We start from the raw sequence: 21,984 nt of genomic DNA on the forward strand, positions 1-21,984 counted from the left end.
GTTTGTGTATTTATTGCAAATAAAATAAAAATATAAATGCTTCCATAAAAATAAAGATTGGTAGTATGGAATCTAGCTACCATTTGGGTTTCTGACCGGTACTTGTGACCTGGATTGGCCACTGTCAAAAACCAGGATACTGGGCTATTGAACCACTGGTCTTAGTACTGCTTAACGTTATTGGCCCTTTTGAGGAACAGGATTCCAATATATTCAGATGCTTTGAGGATTCAAGGATATTGAAAAGGTTCTGAGGATTTTTATTAGGCTTCACTTTGACCCTAAACTGGGCTGAACTCAATCTAGCAAAAGAGACGTACTACTGAAGAGCCATCACTTGTGAGGCACCTAGGTAAGAAAACCCCCAAATTACAGAAGTCGTTATATTAATAAGATATTTACATTTCCCAATGGGAAAGAAGCTCGTATATCCCCCGTTTATCCTAAGACAAGCCCTTGGACTATCAATAGGGCTGCCAGCCACTTACAGAAATTCTCCCCCCATGCCCATACGTTCCACCACAGCCCGCAGAAGAATCCATAACTAACCCTATCAAAGGCCTTTTCCGCATCTATGGCCAACAATATCATCCCCCTACCTCTCCTCTGCGCTTCCCATATCAAATGCAAATTGCGCCGAATATTATCCCCCACCTGCCTTCTGGGAATAAATCCCGCCTGGTCCGCATTCACTAATCTGAGCAACACTCTAGCCAGCCGCCTGTTAGCCAGCACCTTCGCCACTATCTTCGCATTCACATTCAATAACGAAATGGGCCTATATGATCCACAACTCGTTGGGTCTTTCCCTAACTTGGGGATAACCACCACCACTGCCTCAGACATAGACCTGGGAAGCCCCACCCCTCCAAGACTCCATTTCCCACCCTCACTAATAAATCACTCACATCATCTACATACATTTATAAAATTTCCCTGAATGTCCGTCCAATTCAGGGGCTTTCCCCATTTGGCAACCTCTTGATCACACCCTGTACCTCTCCCAATCTAATAGGCTCCCCAATTCTAGCCTTCTCCTCCTCGTCCAACTGCTGCAGGGGGATCCTGTCCAATACTGGGTCCAACCCTCCTATCGCCCCCCTCTGCTCTATACAATTCTCTGTACTATTTCAAAAAACATCCCCTATCTCCTTATCCATATACTTCCAACCCCCCACCTCCCCCTGAATCTTTGGATATTCGAACGCCCCTTTCTGATATTGAGATTTTGGACTAGTTTGAGGTGTGTGCGGGGTTCAAGGGTCAATAGGATAAAAGCGAGATATTGGGAGTATCGTTACCCCCAGAGGAGGGCAATAAGACTGGGCGGGAGATTTCCCTTTAAATGGGCAAAAAAGTAAATTCCGGTATCTTGGGATTCAAGTTCCGTTGTGACCTCAATAGGGTGAGCAGTATTAATTATGGCAAGAATCGTGGGTCAAATCAGGTCTGAGTTGTCTCGCTGGAGGGGTTGGTGGCTGTCTTGGTGGGTACGTATGGCAGTGATCAAGGTGAATGTTCTGCCACAGTTGCTTTTCTGTTTCAGGCTTTACCGGTGGAACTCCCTAGAGGAACAATTAAACAGATACAGGGATTGGTAACACAGTTTATTTGGAATGGGAAACACCCTAGATTAGGGAGCCGGGGTTATGTAGGGGGGGCACCTGAGAGGAGAGGCAGGGCGGTTCCCAATACTGAATTATGCGGCCCAGGTACGGATGCTTATGGACTGGGAGAGTGAGAATATGAAGCCCGGAAGTCAGATGAAAAGGTCCTACAGCTATCGTAGGGAGCTTCATTCTTACATGTGGACTTCAGGGGTTATCTGAGGGTGGTATACTCCGTATGTGAAACACTTGATAGGAGTGTGGAGGGAAGTTAGGAGGAGATGGGGGTAGGTGGGTGAGGTATCTACGCTGCCAAATGTTTTGAGTTTTGAGATGCTGAGTTCCAGTATGGTTGACAGAGGGGGATAGTTTGCTTATGTGCAGGTCCAACATTTTGTAGGGGCAATGGGATGGAGGGAGATAAATCTCAAGAGAGGGAGTGTTTAGAAAATTTGTGGATAATTCTGAGACGGGTTCCCAGACCTATATCAGTGCTTTATAGATTCTTCCGGGGAAGTGACCCTAGATCATTTGGGTTTCAAGGGGTATGGGAAGTAGATTTGGGTTGTAAATTTAATGACAGGAATGGGAGGACTATTTGTCGAGAGGGTATATAAAAGCATCGGTGTGTGTCTTGGTACAAGAGAATGCATATAAGTTCTCACTAGATGGTACTATACACCTGAAAGGTTGCAGAAAAGTATCTGGGAACGTCGGACAGATGTTGGAGGTTTGCGGGACTGTAGGGGTATTTCCCTGTGATCTAGCCTGAGCTGGTCTTGGCCTATACACGCCTATGACATTTGTACAATAAGATGGCTGCTGCAATCCTCTGACCTGCACATCTCTGTGTCAGCAAGATCCAGCTTCAGCTTGTGGAACATCACTGAAAGGCTTGCTGAAGCCAAGGACATTCTGTGTTCCAACCATCCCCTTCTATCTCTGAGAAGCTGAGAAGGGAGGCAGAGCCATGGCATCAGAAGGTAAAATTATGTATCATACCTGATCATTTTCTTTCCCTTAATCATAGCCGATCAATCCATAGACTGGTGGTTGTGTCCATCTACCAGCAGGTGGAGATAGAGAGCAATCTTTTGCCTCCCTATACGTGGTCATGTGCTGCCGGAAATTCCCCAGTATGTCGATATCAAAGCTCCATCCGCAGGACTCAGCACTTAGAGAATTACACCCACAAGAGACACTCTGCCCAGCTCACCACCGCCGAAGAGGGGGAGGGGAAATATTCCAGCGCACCACCGCCGGGGCGGTGGGCGGGAAACCACACCGCCGACGCGGGGGGGACTGGCTTATCCTGCTACCGCAACCACGGGAGGAGTTGGCTTACCCTAACACCGCCGAAGCGGAGGGATACAACGCTACCCTACAGCCGCACGAAGCGGGAGGGAGCGCTGGCATAATTTAGTATTAATCCAGCCACCGCCGAACGGGGGGTGAGGAAGCAGCAGCTCACTGTAACACAAAATCGTCTCAACTCGAAGAGACTTCAATTGGAAGAACTTGAGCACGACGTCCTCGTGAACAGGAAATGAATACTGAACTTGAACCTGAATATAACCAGAACACAAAACAATACAGATATCTGGGAGGGGCTATGGATTGATCGGCTATAATTAAGGGAAAGAAAATTATCAGGTATGATTACATAATTTTACCTTCCCTATCATCAAGCCGATCAATCCATCGACTGGTGGGATGTACCGAAGCAGTACTCACCCAGGGCGGGACATGGAAATCCCTGAACGCAACACTGAAGCCCCAAACTGGGCCTCGGCCCGAGCAGCCACATCCAAGCGGTAATGTCGTGAGAAGGTATGAGCCGACGACCAAGTAGCCGCTCTGCAAATCTCTTCCAAGGAGACAGATCTGGACTCCGCCATCGAGGCTGCTTGTGCTCTAGTAGAGTATGCCTTTAGCTGAATAGGCGGAAATCTTCCCTGCCATCACATAAGCTGCCGTGATCGTCTCCTTGACCCAACATGCCACTGTAGGCTTAGATGCCTGCAGACCCTTACGAGGGCCTGCGAACAGCACGAACAGGTGATCCGACTTCCGGAAATCACTGGTCACTTCCAAGTATCTGATGATGACCCGTCTAACATCCAGGTATTTGAGCGCAGGGTACTCCTCTGGGTAATCTCCCTACGAAAGGAGGGTAGGTAAGCTGCTGATTCACATGGAATCGAGAAACAATCTTGGGCAGGAAGGAGGGCACTGGGCGAATTGATACTCCTGCCTCAGTGAATCGCAGGAACGGCTCTCTACACGAGAGAGTGGAGCTCGGAAACTCTTCTGGCTGATGTGATAGCCACCAGGAAGACCGCTTTCAGCGTCAGGTCCTTCAGCGATGCCCTTGGCAAGGGCTCGAAGGGCAGCTTCTGCAAGGTCTGTAGTACCAGATTGAGATTCCACGTAGGCACTATCGAGTGCAAAGGGGGGCACAGGTGATTAACTCCTTTGAGAAAGCGTACCACATCTGGCTATGAAGCCAGGGAAGCCCCCGTCAGGCGACTCCTGAAGCAAGCTAGATCCGCCACCTGGACTTTCAGTGAACTGAGCGACAGGCCTTTCTCCAGCCCCTCTTGCAGGAACGCCAACACTGAAGAAATTGGAGCCGTGAAAGGCGATACAGAGCCTGCCTCGCACCACGACGCAAAGGTACGCCAAACCCTGGCGTAGGTGGTAGAAGTAGAGCGCTTCCTCGCTCTCAGCATAGTGGCAATGACCTTGTCTGAGAATCCCTTCTTCCTCAGCCGCTTCCGCTCAAGAGCCAGGCCGTAAGACCAAAGGGGGAGGGATCCTCCATCACCACGGGACCCTGGTATAAGAGGCCCCGGTCCGCTGGCAGCCGCAGAGGGCCGCCCACCGAGAGTCTGACTAAGTCTGCATACCAGGGACGTCTGGGCCAATCCGGACCCACCAGGATCACCCGGCCCGGATGCTTTGCCACCCAGTCTACCACCCTGCCCATCATGGGCCAGGGCGGGAACACGTAGAGAAGCTCCTGTGCCGGCCACTGCTGGAGAACAGCATCGACTCCCAGAGATCGAGGGTCCCGTCCTCTGCTGAAAAAAACGCGGCACTTGGCAATTGGCCGAGGACGCCATCAGATCCAGGCTCGGCCGGCCCTAGCGTTTCGTGATATCCAAGAACGCCCGAGCAGACAGTTGCCACTCTCCTGGATCCAAGGTATGGCGACTGAGAAAGTCCGCCTTGACATTCATGACTCCCGCAATGTGGGCCGCCGACAGTTGTTCCAGATTCGCTTCCGCCCACAGGCCTAGCTTCATGGCCTCCTTGGCTAGAGGGGCGCTCCTGGTACCTCCCTGGCGATTGACATAGGCCACAGCCGTGGCATTGTCCGACAGGACCCGTACAGGCCTCAGCACCAGTGCCGGGAGAAACTCTAGAAGCACCAACTGAATGGCTCGGAGTTCCAGGAGGTTGATGGACCACTTTGTCTCTGCAGGAGACCAGAGCCCCTGCGCTGTCCGTCCCAGGCAGTGGGCTCCCCAGCCCGTCAAGCAGGCGTCCGTCGTGACGACAACCCACACCGGGGACGTAAGAGGCATTTCTGCGGACAGCTTGCCTGGCCTCAGCCACCAGCTCAGCACCGTTCGCACCGCTGGATCCAAAGGAAGGCGTACGGCGTAGTCCTCCGAGACTGGAGTCCACCGCCGCAGAAGAGAGTGCTGTAGTTGTCTCATATCAGCCCTGGCCCAGGGCACTACCTCCATCGTGGCCGTCATGGAGCCCAACAGCTGCACATAGTCCCAAGCCCGAAGAGTAAAGGAGGGCTAGGAACTGGTCCACCTGGGTCCGAAGCTTGACGCTCCGGTTATCCGGCAGGAACATTCTGCCCACTTGGGTGTCGAATCGAATCCCAGATACTCCAGGGACTGTCGGGCGCAGCTTTTCTCCCAGTTGATGACCCATCCCAGGGAGCTCAGAAGAGCAATGACCCTGTCCATAGCTCTCCCGCACTCCGCATAGGAAGGGGCTCGGATCAGCCAGTCGTCCAGATAGGGATGGACTTGCACTCCCTCCTTGCGGAGGTATGCCGCGATGACCATCATTACTTTGGAGAAGGTCCGCGGAGCCATAGCCAACCCGAACGGGAGGGCTCTGAACTGGAAGTGTCGGCCCAGCACTGCAAAGCGCAGAAAGCGCTGATGAAGTGGCCAGATGGGAATATGTAGGTAAGCTTCCTTGATGTCCAGGGAGGCCAGGAATTCTCCCTTTTTCACCGCAGCTATTACGGAGCGGAGGGTCTCCATCCGGAAGTGCCGAACTTTCAAGGCCCGATTGACTCCCTTGAGGTCGAGAATAGGCCGAGCAGAGCCTTCTTTCTTTGGTACCACAAAGTAAATGGATTAGCGCCCCTTGCCAAGCTGATCTACTGGCACCGGGACCACCGCGCCCAGGCGGATCAGGTTGTTCAAGGTCTGCCGCACGGCAGCTGCTTTGACCTGAGACTTGCAAGGAGTCACGATCGGGAGGACGGCCAGCGGGGGATGGGCGCCTAAGGCGGGAAAGGCCGCCGCGCTGGAAGAAAAACCGGTGAATTCTCCTGGCTCCGAAAGGGCGCCCAAAAAGGGCGACTCTACCTTCAAGCCCCCCGCTTCCCCGCTAGGCGCGCGAACACGTTCCGGGGAGCGTCTTTTCGCGCCCTTGCCATCCAAGGCCATAGCCACGTGGAGAGAGACCGTTCGGGGAACCCCCTGCCCGCTAGTAAAAGGTAAAAATTACCTGCTTCTTGCTCCGAGCAGCGACGACTTGTTCCAGTGAGCAGCTGCAAATGGACGTCCTTTTTGAACGTTTAAAAAAATTTTTTTTTTTTTTTTTAACGGAGCCAGCGGGGGGGGGAGAAAAGGAGGGACCTGGCACCACCAGGTTTGCACTTGCTCACGAACAGCCCTCAACCCCAGGTACTCAACAAAATCTAAACAATTAGGCTTGGAGACCTAGCCAGAGCTGCTGCTGTGTGACCACACACCTGCTGAGATAGAGAACATACAGGGGAATTTCTGGCAGCACATGACCACATATAGGGAGGCAAAAGATTGCTCTCTATCTCAACCTGCTGGTAGATGGACACAACCACCAGTCTATGGATTGATCGGCTTGATGATAGGGAAGTTACCATTTCCAAGGTCACAAAAAAAAGAACTCTTCTTGCCCATGCACTGGACTGTACGTGATTAGTGTTCCTATTTTTCTACCTATAATAAATTATAAATATTATCTGTGACGTGGCTTTGGTTCTTTGGCGGGGAACAAAACACTGGCAGGGTGCCAGCACCAAGGTTCCTATATAATATCCCCTAGACTGAGCTAAGAACCTTGTAATAAGTATTATCAGGGAATAATTATTGTCCTAATTACTTATTTTCACCCTACAGGACGCACAAGGGATCCTTTCTTCACATCTGGTGGACATGCTCTAAGGTGGTGGACTTTTGGCAAGGGGTGGTGAAAGGGTTGGTTAAATTGACAAATACTTCCTTGGTGTGTGGGCCCCGGGAATGCCTTTTGGGTTTACAATGAGAGGAAATCTTGGGAAGTTAGTAAATGGTTTCGATGGGGTTTTGCGGCAGCTAAAAGTCTTATAGCCCACAGGTGGAAATCTCTGAATTCTCCTACACTGGAGAGGAGTGGAAGGACAAATTGGGACAATTAATACATATGGAGTAACTTACAGCGTATAGAAGGGAGGGGACCTTCAGATGTAAGGGGGGGTGGGCTTGGTTAAAAGCAGGGGTAAAGAGTATATAGGTGCTTATTTCTGGGGATGAAGAGGGGAAGGGGGGATATAGAGGGGGGGAGTGGGGACGGGTTTGGGGTTGGCGGGGAGACAGAGGGGACTGGGATGTTCTGTTTTGGGGAAAGGAATATTATACATAAAATTACACACATGCAGATTCTTGATTTGTAGTTCACGGGGGCGGAGGCTGCCCAAATTTGGATTAAATTCACTCTACGGCCTGGGCCCTCGGGGCCGCAGCCTTGGCAGCCCCTGGTTCCATTCAGGTTTTGTTCCTTACCTTGACATCTTTAGGGTGTTATTAGGGAGTCTAGGGGGATGCAGCTGTTGTGTTGGGGGGGGGGGGGGTAATGGAGATGTAGATGGGGGGAGCTCAGGCTATATATATTGTTATTATTAGGTATGGGGTGTTTGTAACGGGCTGGTGTAAGCGATGGCCCCTGCATGGGCTGCTGAAGGCAACTTGTGTTAATGGGTTAATGTCTGTTATGTAGTATTTGCATTTCAATAAAAATTTAAAGTAAAAAAAAAAAAAAAAAGATATTTACATTTCCTCCTACTATGAGGGATGGAAATATCAGTTAATTTAGAATGAACAGGATACCACATACACACTGACCAGAGCACCAAGAAACTCACAAAAGACATCATGAAATTTGTCAACACATTCTATGCAAAGAACTAAGGGGGGAAATTCATCAAACAGCATTAGGGCATTCGCATAGGCATCAAAGCCTTAACACACATTAAGGGAATTAATACACTTTAAATGCTAAGAAGCCCAAAGGTATAAAATGGGCTTCTTACCAAAGGCCCTAATGCCCGCACGAAGGCGATAATGCTGCTTGATGAATTTCCCCTATCATATTCTTGCTTTACCTGAACTGTTCCTTGGTTCTTATACCCTCTGCCATAGTACCTGCCACCTCTACCAAAGGTCCTTATGACTGGGGTGGAAATAACTCCTCGAGGTCGCCTACAACGGGGAAAAATGAATGTGATTTTTGAGGCAAATATTAAATTTTTTTACATATGATTTAAATACTTTAGTTCTCAAGTTATCCTGGAAATTTGGTTAGAGATTTCTGGAAATTGGCACATTCTCATCAATTCTACAAGCCTCTAATCTAGCAAAAGAATGTTAAAAAAAATTTCATATTCATGTTGCTTTAAAGTATAAGCAACATCACTAAACTCCACACTATACAAGGAAAGGCACACAATTACCAGATTAGTACCCCAAAGAGCAGACTATTCAATGTTTTGAGTGCTATCAGCATAAATAATTTGCAAAAAAGTCATCCAATGACATCCACTAAGACATATGAGGTATTTGCATAGATTAGGTGCATTTTTAGCAATAAATACATGAAATATGATGTGCATAATGTACAAATCAGATTATGTTTTAGGGTGAAGTTAGTGTAGGGCCAGTTGGTAGGCCTGAATGATGGGGGGGAGTCCAGATCATTGCTCTATCCAAGAGGCAAAATCATCTTGTAGGTTCAGTCATTATTCTCCTTTACTACCGTAATGGGCTTGTGCAATAAGGACAGATCTAGACTGAAACAATATTAGGGGTCATTTTACTAAGCCGCGTAAGTGTCTACATGCACCCAGAGTGCGCCAAAATGGAGTTACCACCCAGCTACCGCGTGGCTCTTGTGGTAATTTCATTTTTGGCGCGCGTCGGATAAATGTTTTTTTTTTGATGCATGTATCGGATGCGTGCCAAGTGGCATTTGATGCGCATATATCATTACCGCCTGGTTACTGCATGAGACTTTACCACTAGGTCAATAGCTGGTGGTAAGGTCTCAGACCCAAAATGGATGTGCAGCAATTTTCATTTTGCCGCAATTCTATTTTCGGCAAAAATGTTTAAAAAGGCATTTTTTGCAGGTGCGCTGAAAAATGATTCTGTGCGGACCCAAAACACGCACCTACACTACCACAGACCATTTTTCAGCATACCTTAATCTTTAGTAATCAGAAACAGGTAACTGGGGGGAAAAACCCCACTACTGGCTTCAGTATACCTGATTGATGCTCTGTTGTTCTCTGCTTTGAGCAAAGTTCAATTTAACATAAGCTGACAGGAAGCATCAGACCAGTACGACCATTATGCTCCACAGAAAAGTAATTGGCTATGTCCTGTGAAAGCGGCATGTGAGAAAACATGCATATGTGTGGTGCAACACTCCCAAAACCTCTGAATAAAGAAGCTGGTGAGTGGCTCCCGTGCGAGGGCTCCATTTGATGACATCACTCACATGCCATCTGGCAAAGAAGAAGACCTACACCTACTAAATATGCTATTATTTTATAAAGACAAATATGCACCTACTTGTCTTTATAAAATAAGCTCCATATAGGCACCTTAAAAGGTGCTTTAACCTGATACCCCCTTAATACATTTTAAGGCCTCAATAAAATACTGACTGACATCCATTCTAATGGACTTTATAGTATAGCAATCATTTATGCTGCATACATTAACTATACTTACCCTCTTGTTGGCCCTCCGACAGACACTACTTGTAAAGGGAAAGGTCCTCGCCCTCGACCTCGTCTGCTTCCAGCCCAGTGGCCAACTACAGTACCAGCTATTTCTAACTTCCCTCCCTGAGAGGGAATAGGCTGTACTCCTATGCAACAGCAGGAAGACATGCAGTTATCCTTTATAATCTAACCTAACGTCTCTTGCATTCAAAATTTATCCACTGACAAAAAAATGATATTTTTGGTCTGATGTGCAAGTAAACAAAGATTCAAAACTTTAAAATGAATGTGATCCCTTTAGTCAAACATCTAAATGTCAAGATTTTCCATTTTAATTGGTCATTGTTTTTTGATTTCCAGCAAACTTCACTCATTAGTATCAGAAGTTAGTTTGTTATATGGTATTAATATTAAAATTCCTATCACATATGCTGGCATTTTTCATATTTTAATTAAAGATTATGTTGAATCAGTATCTAATAATTTATTTAAAATACTCACCATAAATATATTATTTGCAACTCGTCATTTAAGTTTACAGGGTGCACATATTTAATCCACTCTTTACTAGTATATATCTTGAGGTGCATGGTATACAGGTATGAAAACAATTTACTGTGCTGCTTTAAGACAATGGTGTAAATAATGGAATGTGTGGTCTTCTCTGATACTAGAACACAGCCCAAGTGTGTGCAAGGTCAACACATGACAAAATGTGATCTGTGTTACTGAAGCCAATAACTGACATCACAATAAGCAGATGTGCAATGTATACTTTCCTTTGTTTCCATCTTTTGTCATTGATTTGGGGTCAGTTCTGAGGCATCACTAATGGACTTGTTTTGTCAGCCTTGAGCTTGTGCTTGAAACAAATTAACATCCCTTTACTGCCCCCCCCCCCTTTCTTTAAACTGGATTTGTGAATTGACACCAAAGTAAAATGAGGTGACATTACAGAAAACAGTAACACAATGGTACATGAAACAGAAAGTTATTTTAACACTTTAGTGTCCAATGTTCCCGTAATAAGCCATATGGGAACAGATTGATGGGAACATTGGACACTAAAGGGGTTTAATACAGGAAATCTGCATGCCTAGTAAATGAAGGCCCTGCTGCCACCTCCCCAAGCTCACAAAATACAGAACCCGCAGTTATAGTAAAGAAACTCATTTTGGTCAGCATGCCATCACTGAATAATGAAGAAAATTGGGCTACACTAACTAGAACAGAACTAGTCAAATATACAGATTAATTTTATGTTACGTATGCTGGTATACTCTGGGATTATTTGCGCTAAATATGAAGCTTTTATTACAGCTTGTTGAATTTCATTTTGTTTTACTAGGGCTATAAACTTAGGTTATGTATTGCATTTTGGCATGTCTGCATGTCATATAAGTGATTTTATTAAAGAAAATTTTCATATGGGATGATGACTGTATTTTAGTTTGGTTCAATGTTTAGTGATAAGTGTTGGGAGTTTTGGAAAATTGCCATTATAGAATGTTTTGTCTCAGCCTCCCTTTTATAATTGGATATGGTATTTTATTGCTAATATATATGAAATTTTGTCTTATTTATTTTATGTATTTATTTTAATTGTACTACACTCTTAAATATATTTTGGATTAAAGGAATATAAGCTTTCATAATTAAACAGACTAAAACAAATACATATGTTAACTAACAATTCTTAAAATATACACCTACCAGGAAAACCTCTCCCCTGCCCTGAGGTGGGGGCATGGGCCCAAAGGGTCGAGGATACATAGCAGCTGGATAGAAAGGCATAGCAGGTGGAGGGGGGAAGGGAAGCGGATGATTCTGTCTTGAGAAATGTAACCCTTCCAGGATGCTCTGGCGCATTTTTTCAACCTTGGCAGCCTGCTCAGCCTAGACCAGAAAAAATGCATGATTATGAAAACAGGCCTCATATTCTTTAAAATGTCTTCATGTTAGTATATGGGAGGTGATCTTCATAGCCTAAAGCTGGAATTACAACAAAAACATTTAACCAGTTATATTAATAACATTTTTGGCTTTTGTTGCCTCCTCCATTAATTTTGTTAAAAGTTTGAAAAGAGTAGCAGGCTAGCCTACTGGTTAGAGTAAAAACAGGGAAACCAGGGTTCAAATCCTGCTTCTGCCAATGACTTTCTTTATGACCTTGGGGAAATCACTTCACCCTTCACTGCCTCAGGTACAACTTTAGATTCTTAGTCCAATTTGACAGGGAAATAACTTGTGTGAATAGTATTCACCTTGAACTTTGATTTAGAAAGACAAATAATTGAACCTCTCTCAATACAGAAGAAATAAAAGCAGTTAAGAGAATAAAGGCCAGATTTAAAGAATGGAGAAGTGTAGGGTAAATAATATGCAAAGAGCCTGCAAAAGTCAGTTTGCAGGCACAATTCTGTGATACATCTTTGACAAAGGCTTTGATTTCTTACACTTCTAAACTGGGATGGGGTTGTGAAGAGGAGGGACAACCCCGTGGGAATTTTTCCTTGATGTTTTACTCTTTCCAGCTTAAGTTCTGCTGCATGTTTTTGTAGCTTACATTATGTTTTGTGGATCTGTACCCTTCTTTAAATTGCAGGAAATTCAAAACTTGGACAAAGAATGCAATATTTTAAACCTGTGAAAGCCAATTTTTCTGCAGGCCTGTTCTGCCCCCACTGCATGGGGCAGCTTGTGCTGTCTGTGTGTGACAGATCATGGGGGAGATTCTATATATGGCGCCTAAAAAAAAAAAATCTGCACTGAAACGAGTGCCGACTAAGTGTATTCTATAATCGGCACCTAGATTTAGGTGCGGTATATAGAATACATTTAGTTGATATCTCAGCGCCTAAAACTACGCACATTTACACCAATGAAAACGTGTCATAAATCCCGGCATGTAGATTTACGTGCAATGGGCCATATTCTATGACTACACAAAAATGTGGTGTAAATTAGATTTATGCACACTGGGCCATATTCTATAACTATGTACATAAATTTTGGAATGCCCACGAAATGCCCATTTCCCCACCTGCGCACATTAAAAGTTTGGAGCACTTTGTTACCGAATACGCTTAGCAAATTGTGAACATAAATTCTAATTAGTGTTCATTATTGCTTGTTAAGCGCTGCTATCAACGCTCATTAGTTTAAGTTAGGCACGTTATTATAGAATTCACTTGCATTTCGGCGCAGATCTCTAGGCACGCTATATAAAATCTGGGGGATTTTGTTTGTATATTTATTTAAAATAGAGGATGCCACAAACCAGAAGTTATATGTGGGCAAGACAAAATGTGCAATAAAAACAGAGAACATAGGAGTTGCATTAGTCGCAATATCACATCTGCACCTGTTACAGGCTTTCAATCACACTTAGTGACCTAACATTTTTGTTTTTAAGGTTATAAAAACTTCCTGCAGAGGTGAGAATATACATAGAATACTTTTACAAGAGGAACAGAGATGTGATTTCCACTTAGGCACTTACTCTGGATGGGTTGAAATCTGAAATAGAATACAGTCACTTTCTGTGATTAGCTCTATGTATAGAAGTAATCTGTTTTGTTCACAGTGTGTGTATACATATTTTTAGTCGTCCATTGATGCAGTTTTTACAGCACTATGAGGTTTCTTAAGTGAAATGAACATACCTTTTTTATATTTTATTTATATATATATATATATATATATATATTGATGTGTGCTAGATATTTTTTTTAAATTATGTTTTAAGCTGTACTGAGTTTATACACTTTTTATTATTATTTTAGTTTTTATTCGATTTTTAGTTGACCCATGGCCCTGATCTTGACTTTGACGTTACCTCGCCACCTTAAAACTCAAGTGGACCATGCCCTTTTTAAGAAGATGTTAAAGACATTCCTCTTTGCTAAGACTTATCCCTCAATTTACCATGTTGATTAAAACATCCCTTGTCCCTTACCCTACTTAGTTCACTTTGTTAGTTTCTTCCCCCATGTTTACTTCTCTATGCTTGCCTAAGCTGTTAAGTTTGTCTTATGTAATTCTCTGTAAGCCACATTGCGCCTGCATGTGTGGGAAAATGTGGGATATAAGTAACAAATAAATAAATAAATAAATAAATCAGTTTTTATCTTTTCGATAACCAGCTATGGGGTCCTTTTACAAAGGTGCGCCAAAAAAGTGGCCTGTAGTATTGTGGGCACATGTATTGGACGTGTGCTGGACCATTTCTCCACTGCATCTGGAAAAAGGGTGGGGCTTTTGGGCCAGAAAATGGACGTGAAGCAAAATTAAATCCAGCTCGCGTCAATTTACGGCCTGAGCCCTTAATGCCACCCACTGACTTAGCGGTAAGGGCTCACGCGTTACCCGCACAGTAATAGTCCAGTGTGCGCTAACTGCCGATTACCACTGGGAACAACGTCCCTGCGGTAGAAAATTATTTTCTATTGCGGGTTTTTGGTGTGTGCCAAACTTGGAGTTACCACCAGGCGCACACGCTAGCCAGGCAGCAATGTTGATTTGACGCACGCAAGTGCATAGGCTCTTATGCACCTTTGTAGGATGACCGCTTATTTTTTGAAAACCACTTTAGTCCACACCTGGTTTCCTAGTAGATGTCATGTATTCACCTATGCATACTCACTTATATATGGTGTCCCGCTGACATGGATCTTGACTCCATATTGAATTGCTGCTGGACTATACTGCGCTACTGCATCTGTCCGACTTTACCTCCGGGTAAGTTTTCAAAACCATGGTCAGCCTTACCGGTGATTCGCCGGTTTATATTAACTGTTTTTATTCTTAACTGTTTTTTCAAAACTGGACAATCTGACAGTTTCTCTGGTTTGCCCCCTTTTTTTCCCTAAAGCGGTTGGTGGTTCACTGGTTTTAGCGCCAAGTGTGATAAGCGGGGGAAGTTTTCAATCAGTTGTTCTGAGACGGACTTTTATACGCAAGCCCCCTGCCACGTAGACATTATACATTGGATGTTTTATTTTACATATTTTATGGTTTTCACCTCACGTGCCACCCGTTTTTGTTCTTTTTAGATTTGTTTGCTATATTATTGCTGTGCACCAGACTTCCCTGTCTTTTTACTTTGCTGGGAAAGGTAGGCTGTACTCTCACTGGGGATTTTAGATAATGTTTAACTTTTTAAGACATAAGTACGTAAGTACATAAGTAAAAAGACTTAATATTTCAGTGTATTTCAGATGCATTTTAGAGATGTACCTTTTTAATATCATTTCCAATACATTGTTCTCTGCTTTTTAGACCACGGTGTATTTGGTATTTTAGATTTTATTTTATACTAGTAAAAAAGGCCCGTTTCTGGGAGAGATGAAATGGGCGCTAGCAAGGTTTTGGGGCAGGGAGATGGGGTTTGCAGCCTCTAGAGCCATGGTGAGCGACCCAGCTGCCCCGGAAGCACCCTGCAGGCACGGGGAGATAGCGTTTGCAACCTCGCCACCCACCGTCAGCGAGGCAGCTGTCCCCAACCCCCCTCGAGGCACCTGCGCGCTCCGTGATGCTGTTTCCGCATTGGTTTCCTGCATTGTGGTCCGCCGGAGATCGCGTTTGTTTCCTGAAGTGTGGTCCGCCCTTGTCGTCATGATGTTGTGACGCGAGGGCGGGGCACACGATGCTTGACAGGTGATGCTGTTTCCGTGAGTAGTTCACGTTTGCAGCCTCGGCACCCAGCGGGGAGATCGCATGTTTGTTTCCTGAAGTGTGGTCCGCCCTTGTCGTCATGGTTGTGACGCGAGGGCGGGGCACACGATGCTTGACAGGTGATGCTGTTTCCGTGAGTAGTTCACGTTTGCAGCCTCGGCACCCAGCGGGGAGATCGCATGTTTGTTTCCTGCAGTGTGGTCCGCCGGAGATCGCGTTTGTTTCCTGCAGTGTGGTCCGCCCTCGTCATCATGACGTTGTGACGCGAGGGCGGGGCACACAACGCGTCACAGTTCTGACTTCCGGTTTCCAGGCATGGGCAAATAGGATATCTCTGGCACCTCACAGTTCCGGTTTTGAGGGGGTTTTGAGGCTTCATTTAGAATGTTGGGGTTGTGAATTATGTTCGGAAGGGGCGTGGCTCAGGGCGGGTCCTGAGTGACAGTGAGTGGTGCATGAGTGAGAGTGAGTGTTGCTGACAGCCTAGCCTTCAGTGTTTCCCTCCCACAGAGTGAGCTTCAGAATGTTTCAGGTGAGAATTATATATAGGATTTTTTGTTTTATTGGGTCAGCATTTAAGTTTCACCTTACGATCTACAATCTATCTCAGTCACAATACCATCTCTTTTTAACAGGTCTCAGTATTTATGGTTATATCACTCTTTTACATTTATTGTGATTATAATATAATCCTCCTTTTCATCCCATTTATATTTGTATTTTATATCACTGAATACTGATTGTGATAATTGTGTTTCATTCATGTAGTTTCATTGTGACCCCTGAGGCAGGCATTTTCCTGCCAAAACACGAACAGTCAGGTCCGATCACTAGTGCTTTGATTAAAGGACTTTGACTCCAATCCTTTGGCTGGTTGCGGTTTGTGGCATCCTCTACTTTTGCTCCGTCCAGTTTTACCTTACATAGAGGCATCTTCCTGTTTGTGCGTTTTGCTTCTTGTATATTAAGCTATGTATATGAATCAGATCCTTGCATTTCTGAGGTCCTCTTATGAATGGAGGATGGCGGGGAGGCCGGGGCTGCGGGAAGCTGTCATTTCAATGCAGGGGGGAGGGGGAGCGGCGGCGACCTTGGGGGGGGGGGGGGGCGGATGTTCATAAAGGACGTCCATAGGCACAGCTCATCTTTTTTATACGCTCGACCGGCCGACTGTTTAACGATGGAATAGAGAATGCAAGTGAGCTACAACGAGCAGCTCATTTGCACTCCTATTCCTTGATGCATGCCCGTTCCTTACTGATTTTTAAGGGAATCGGTAAGGGAAGGTCTTTAACAATTTTTTAGTGCATCTTGGCCTCAGTTATCTTGTCATCAATTGTATTAAATAAAGAATGGAATTGAGGATTGGAGTCAGTTCTTGGTAACAAGTAGCCCCATGTTTAAGCCTTTGGATATACAGGTCCAAAGTTAATGCCTTGTAGCGCCCAGAGGCAGCCTTTTACACTTAGATGCCTGTTTACTAAGCTGTGCTAGAATGTGTTAATTGCTCCATTAACAGCTAACTTGAAGGGGCAAAGAATGAGCAGAGACTGCATCTCATAGTTAAGTATAGAGATAGTTATTCTGCATTAAATAATAACAAAACAGATAATATAACAGTTAAATGTAATGTGTGGTAATTACATTTCCTCTGCGTCAACTAAATAGGAAACTGCTAGGAACATCTTCCACAGTTAATGCTGAGGTTTTGCAGTTATAGCACATTGATTTTGGTAATCATACAACAGTAAATGTAAATCTTACCACACTTTAGTAAGCAGGACTCTTATTTTGCTAAATGCATACTTCTGGCCATCTGTGTGCTGCATACATTCATGGACCTCAGCAAGACTAAGCAATTTTTTGTTTTAGTATGGTTCACCTTTAGTGTTACAGGACAAGGAAAGGGGATGGGATTTGATACACCGCCTTTCTGTGGTTACAACCTAAGCAATTTATATATATACAGGTACTTATTTGTACCTGGGGCAATGGAGAGTTAAGTGACTTGCACGGAATCACAAGAAGCTGCAGTGAGAATTGAACCTGGTTTCCCTGGTTCTCAACCGCTACACTAACCATTAGGATACTCCTACACAGATCTTCCTGAACCAAGCTGCATCTTCAGATCTAAGTGGCCAATTTTGATTTTTGCTACACTTCATTGCAGCAGTTCAGTTGAAGTGCTAATCTATTTAGATACATAGAAAAATGTCAACAAATAAGTTGTAGGTAACACCTTTATACTGAACTAAACTCATACATTTGTGACTGGCTTTTGAGAGCTTAGCTCCCCTTCATCAGGTCACTGTAGGAGCTTTCTAGCGATATCAATTGCAACTCATTCCATACTAAAGGGAAGCACAGCAGTTGGAAGTTAATTAGAAATTAATATAGCATTACTTCACTCCAATAAAAGGGTACCATCTGCTGTTGACAAAACAAGTCATAGGAAAAAATCAGAAATCTGAAAATTATCTCGGCCATTTCCACAGATTATACCCTCTGTACAAGCATCCAAAACACTTCAGGATTACCAAATGCTCTTAAACAAATTCTAAGTGGCTTTGCCCTATGGTTTTAATGTAGGAGTTTTGATACACAAAAAAACAATCAAAAATATAATGTATTCATTGGTTGATAGGTAGCGTGTGAATACAGATAGAGAGACAATAGCATAACTGTTACAAGAGAGATAAACATGCCAATATCAAAGTGCGTCAGAAGAACTACATACCTGACCATCACAGAGGTCAATTAGCGGAGCTCTCTCCCGGGTGGCATTAATGAGTTTGGTCTGGAATAGCTTGCCATCAAAATACATCCAGGGACAGCAGTGTTCCCATGGGATTGGCTGGCCGCAAGCATCATTGGCAAGGAGTGCCATATCTACACCACTCATAAATAGAGAGGACAGCTGAATTCCTCTAGGATCCAGGTTCTCAATCTTAAAAGATAAGGGTGGGAAAAAGAGATTTTTTTTCCTGAGAGCTGAAGTCATGGAAGCAGAATTAAAATTAAACATAGAGAGGGTATTTTTCATAGTTAATCCCTTGGGCTTTCATTAAACTGCTCACTCTATATGGGGGTAAAAGCAAAGCACACAGTAACACTTAGCTCATACTGTCACTTTCTATAAGAGGAAGTATTCCTGGTGACAGAGTTGCTGCAGGGTTTGAAATAATGTATATATACATCTGAATTTTTCCGGAAAGATTAGCAGATGTAAACAAACCACACTTTTCCTTCTCAGCATCTCCTCTTACTATCATTGGCTCTTAGCTACGATATTGACTAAGGTACAATAGAACAAGTTTGGTTTAGGCAGGAACACCTACGCCTGCTCAGGGATATTAAAATTTGTTTTTAAGTTTCTTGAGCTACAGGAGAGCACAATTCAGCACAAGGATCCATCGGGAAGATTTCATCATCAGGCGTGCCTGTATATTCCCTGCCTGTCGACAGAGAAAGTATAATCATAGTTTATATGCCTACATTATGTTAGACATGAATTCAAACATATTTCACAAGAGAAAACACATTTTGTACTCAGCTAATATACTGTAAAAAGAAAGACAGGTGCAGGGCCAGTCCTTCCATTAGGCGAGCTAGGCAGCCTAAGGTGGCACGATTTTAGGGACGCCACCAGCGCGACAGCCAGATCACAACTCTTGTGGAGCACCAGAGAGCAGTCAGTGTGTGTGAACCACCAAGATCTGAAGGCCACCTGACTGGACAATGGAGAATTCTGGGGCAGCCCCCCTCCATCATACTTTCCTCTCACTCTTGACCCCTCCTCCAACCACAAAGTAGTCCAGTCTTGAACCCATTCAAATCCAGCACCACAACCATACATTGAAGCACTGCAGAGGCAGCCTCTTCCTCCAACCAAGAAGCACGCCTAGCCCCTATCCTGCAGTTCAAGGCCGCCCATACTAACCACTTCCCTGCCTGGCTGCCCTCATCATTGCACTCCCTCCCCTCCTACAGAGGACATGACATCACACATAGCCACAAGGCTACTGAGAGACAGCAAGTCACTGCACATGGTGTAAGTTTCTTTTTCAAAAGTGATCATGGGACTGGGGATGGGCAGAGTCAGCTTGACTCTGGGGCATGGTTGCAGGGCACAATAAAGTACAGCAGGGCTGTGAAGAAGTATGGAAGCACTGGTCACTAGTCAGTACTGGGAGTATTATATTACTTGCACTTCTTAGTGTGTGCTTGTCACTCAATTAAGCCAAATTGATAGTGGAGTCAGATATGGCATGCAAAGCCTAAAGACCACACGGTAGATGTGTGAGTGAATATATGTTGACTATCCAGCTTATAATCAAAAGTGATCGCCGGCCATCTTCCAACACAAATCAGGAGATGGCCGGCGATTTCTTAAAAGCGGCGAAATCGGTATAATCGAAAGCAGCATTTTTGACAGCCTCGCCGCTTTCCCATTGCTTCGCCGGCGAAAGTTCAAGGGGGCGTGTCGGTAGATTAGCGCAGGCGGGACATGGGCGGGCATGGGCATTGGACCCCTGCACACTAAAGTAAATTCTGACTTTAAAATAAAGTCCAAACTTCTCAACTTTCAGGCTAGAGGTGAGATACCTGATTCTTCTCTTAAATTTAATGCTTATTGCTTAATTAATTAATTAATTAGCCCTGTGAAACCTTTTCTTTCTATCTTGTCCTGCCAAGCTCTGATTGATAGGAAGAGAGAGGAGAGGCTGTTAAAACAGCATTGAATTCATTTGAGACTCAAAAGTAACAATTTTAAAGGTTAATTCAATTGGAAATTCTTTGGTCCTGGTCCCACCCAGCTAGAGAATTCCCTTGATAAAACAGCAGTTAGCTGACACTTGGAGACGGGAGAGGTTCCGAGGGACTGGAGAACGGCGGAGGTGGTCCCTCTTCACAAAAGTGGTGATAGAGAAGAGGCTGGAAACTACAGGCCGGTAAGCCTCACTTCGGTTTTTGGTAAAGTAATGGAAGCGATGCTGAAGGAAAGGATAGTGAATTTCCTGGAAGCAAATAAGTTGCAAGATCCGAGACAACATGGTTTCACCAAAGGGAAATCGTGCCAAACAAATCTCATTGAATTCTTTGACTGGGTGACGGGAGAATTAAATCAAGGACGTGCTATGGACGTAATCTATTTAGATTTCAGCAAAGCTTTCGACACGGTTCCCCACAGGAGGCTCTTGAATAAACTAGATGGGCTGAAGATAGGACCCGAAGTGGTGAACTGGATTAGGAACTGGTTGACGGGCAGACGCCAGAGGGTGGTGGTGAATGGAATTTGCTCGGAGGAGGGAAAGGTGAGTAGTGGAGTGCCTCAGGGATCGGTGCTGGGGCCGATTCTGTTCAATATATTTGTGAGTGACATTGCCGAAGGGTTACGAGGTAAAGTTTGCCTTTTTGCAGATGACACCAAGATTTGCAACAGAGTGGACACCCCGGAGGGAGTGGAAAACATGAAAAAAGATCTGAAGAAGCTAGAAGAATGGTCTAACGTTTGGCAATTAAAATTCAATGCGAAGAAATGCAAAGTGATGCACTTAGGGAGTAGAAATCCAAGGGAGACGTATGTGTTAGGCGGGGAGAGTCTGATTGGCACGGACGGGGAGAGGGATCTTGGGGTGATAGTATCCGAGGACCTGAAGGCGACGAAACAGTGTGACAAGGCGGTGGCCGTAGCTAGAAGATTGTTAGGCTGTATAGGGAGAGGTGTGACCAGCAGAAGAAGGGAGGTTTTAATGCCCCTGTATAAGACGTTGGTGAGGCCCCACCTGGAGTACTGTGTTCAGTTTTGGAGGCCGTACCTTGCGAAGGATGTCAAAAAAATGGAAGCGGTGCAAAAAAAAGCTACAGGATTGTATGGGATTTGCGTTCCAAAACGTATGAAGAGAGACTTGCTGACCTGAACATGCATACCCTGGAGGAAAGGAGGAACAGGGGTGATATGATACAGACGTTCAAATATTTGAAAGGTATTAATCCGCAAACGAATCTTTTCCGGAGATGGGAAGGCGGTAGAACGAGAGGACATGAAATGAGATTGAAGGGGGGCAGACTCAGGAAAGATGTCAGGAAGTATTTTTTCACGGAGAGGGTGGTGGATGCTTGGAATGCCCTCCCGCGGGATGGTGGCGATGAAAACGGTAACGGAATTCAAACATGCGTGGGATGTGCATAAAGGAATCCTGTGCAGAAGTAATGGATCCTCAGAAGCTTAGCTACAATTGGGTGGCGGAGCAGGTGGGGGGAAGAGGGGTTGGTGGTTGGGAGGCGAGGATAGGGGAGGGCAGACTTATACGGTCTGTGCCAGAGCCGGTGATGGAAGGCGGGACAGGTGGTTGGGAGGCAGGAAAAACTGCTGGGCAGACTTATAAGGTCTGTGCCCTGAGAAAGACAGGTACA

The 21,984-nt window shown here is 45.0% G+C and overlaps 1 protein-coding gene across 1 annotated transcript in view; it reads right to left on the reverse strand.

The window, feature by feature from the left end:
- LOC115459248 (constitutive coactivator of PPAR-gamma-like protein 1 homolog) overlaps nucleotides 1-21,984 on the reverse strand; it is a gene marked incomplete at its 5' end in the record, with an annotated part of 42,084 nt that overhangs the window by 3,814 nt on the left and 16,286 nt on the right. Inside the window, 4 exons of the mRNA XM_030189104.1 lie at nucleotides 8,269-8,365; nucleotides 9,899-10,037; nucleotides 11,601-11,787; nucleotides 18,305-18,514. Of these exons, the coding sequence (XP_030044964.1) occupies nucleotides 8,269-8,365; nucleotides 9,899-10,037; nucleotides 11,601-11,787; nucleotides 18,305-18,514 (633 nt within the window). The remainder of the gene's footprint in view (nucleotides 1-8,268; nucleotides 8,366-9,898; nucleotides 10,038-11,600; nucleotides 11,788-18,304; nucleotides 18,515-21,984) is intronic.

The sequence above is a fragment of the Microcaecilia unicolor genome, unplaced genomic scaffold (assembly GCF_901765095.1).
Source record: "Microcaecilia unicolor unplaced genomic scaffold, aMicUni1.1, whole genome shotgun sequence".
In the NCBI taxonomy this organism is placed as follows: Eukaryota; Metazoa; Chordata; class Amphibia; order Gymnophiona; family Siphonopidae; genus Microcaecilia; species Microcaecilia unicolor.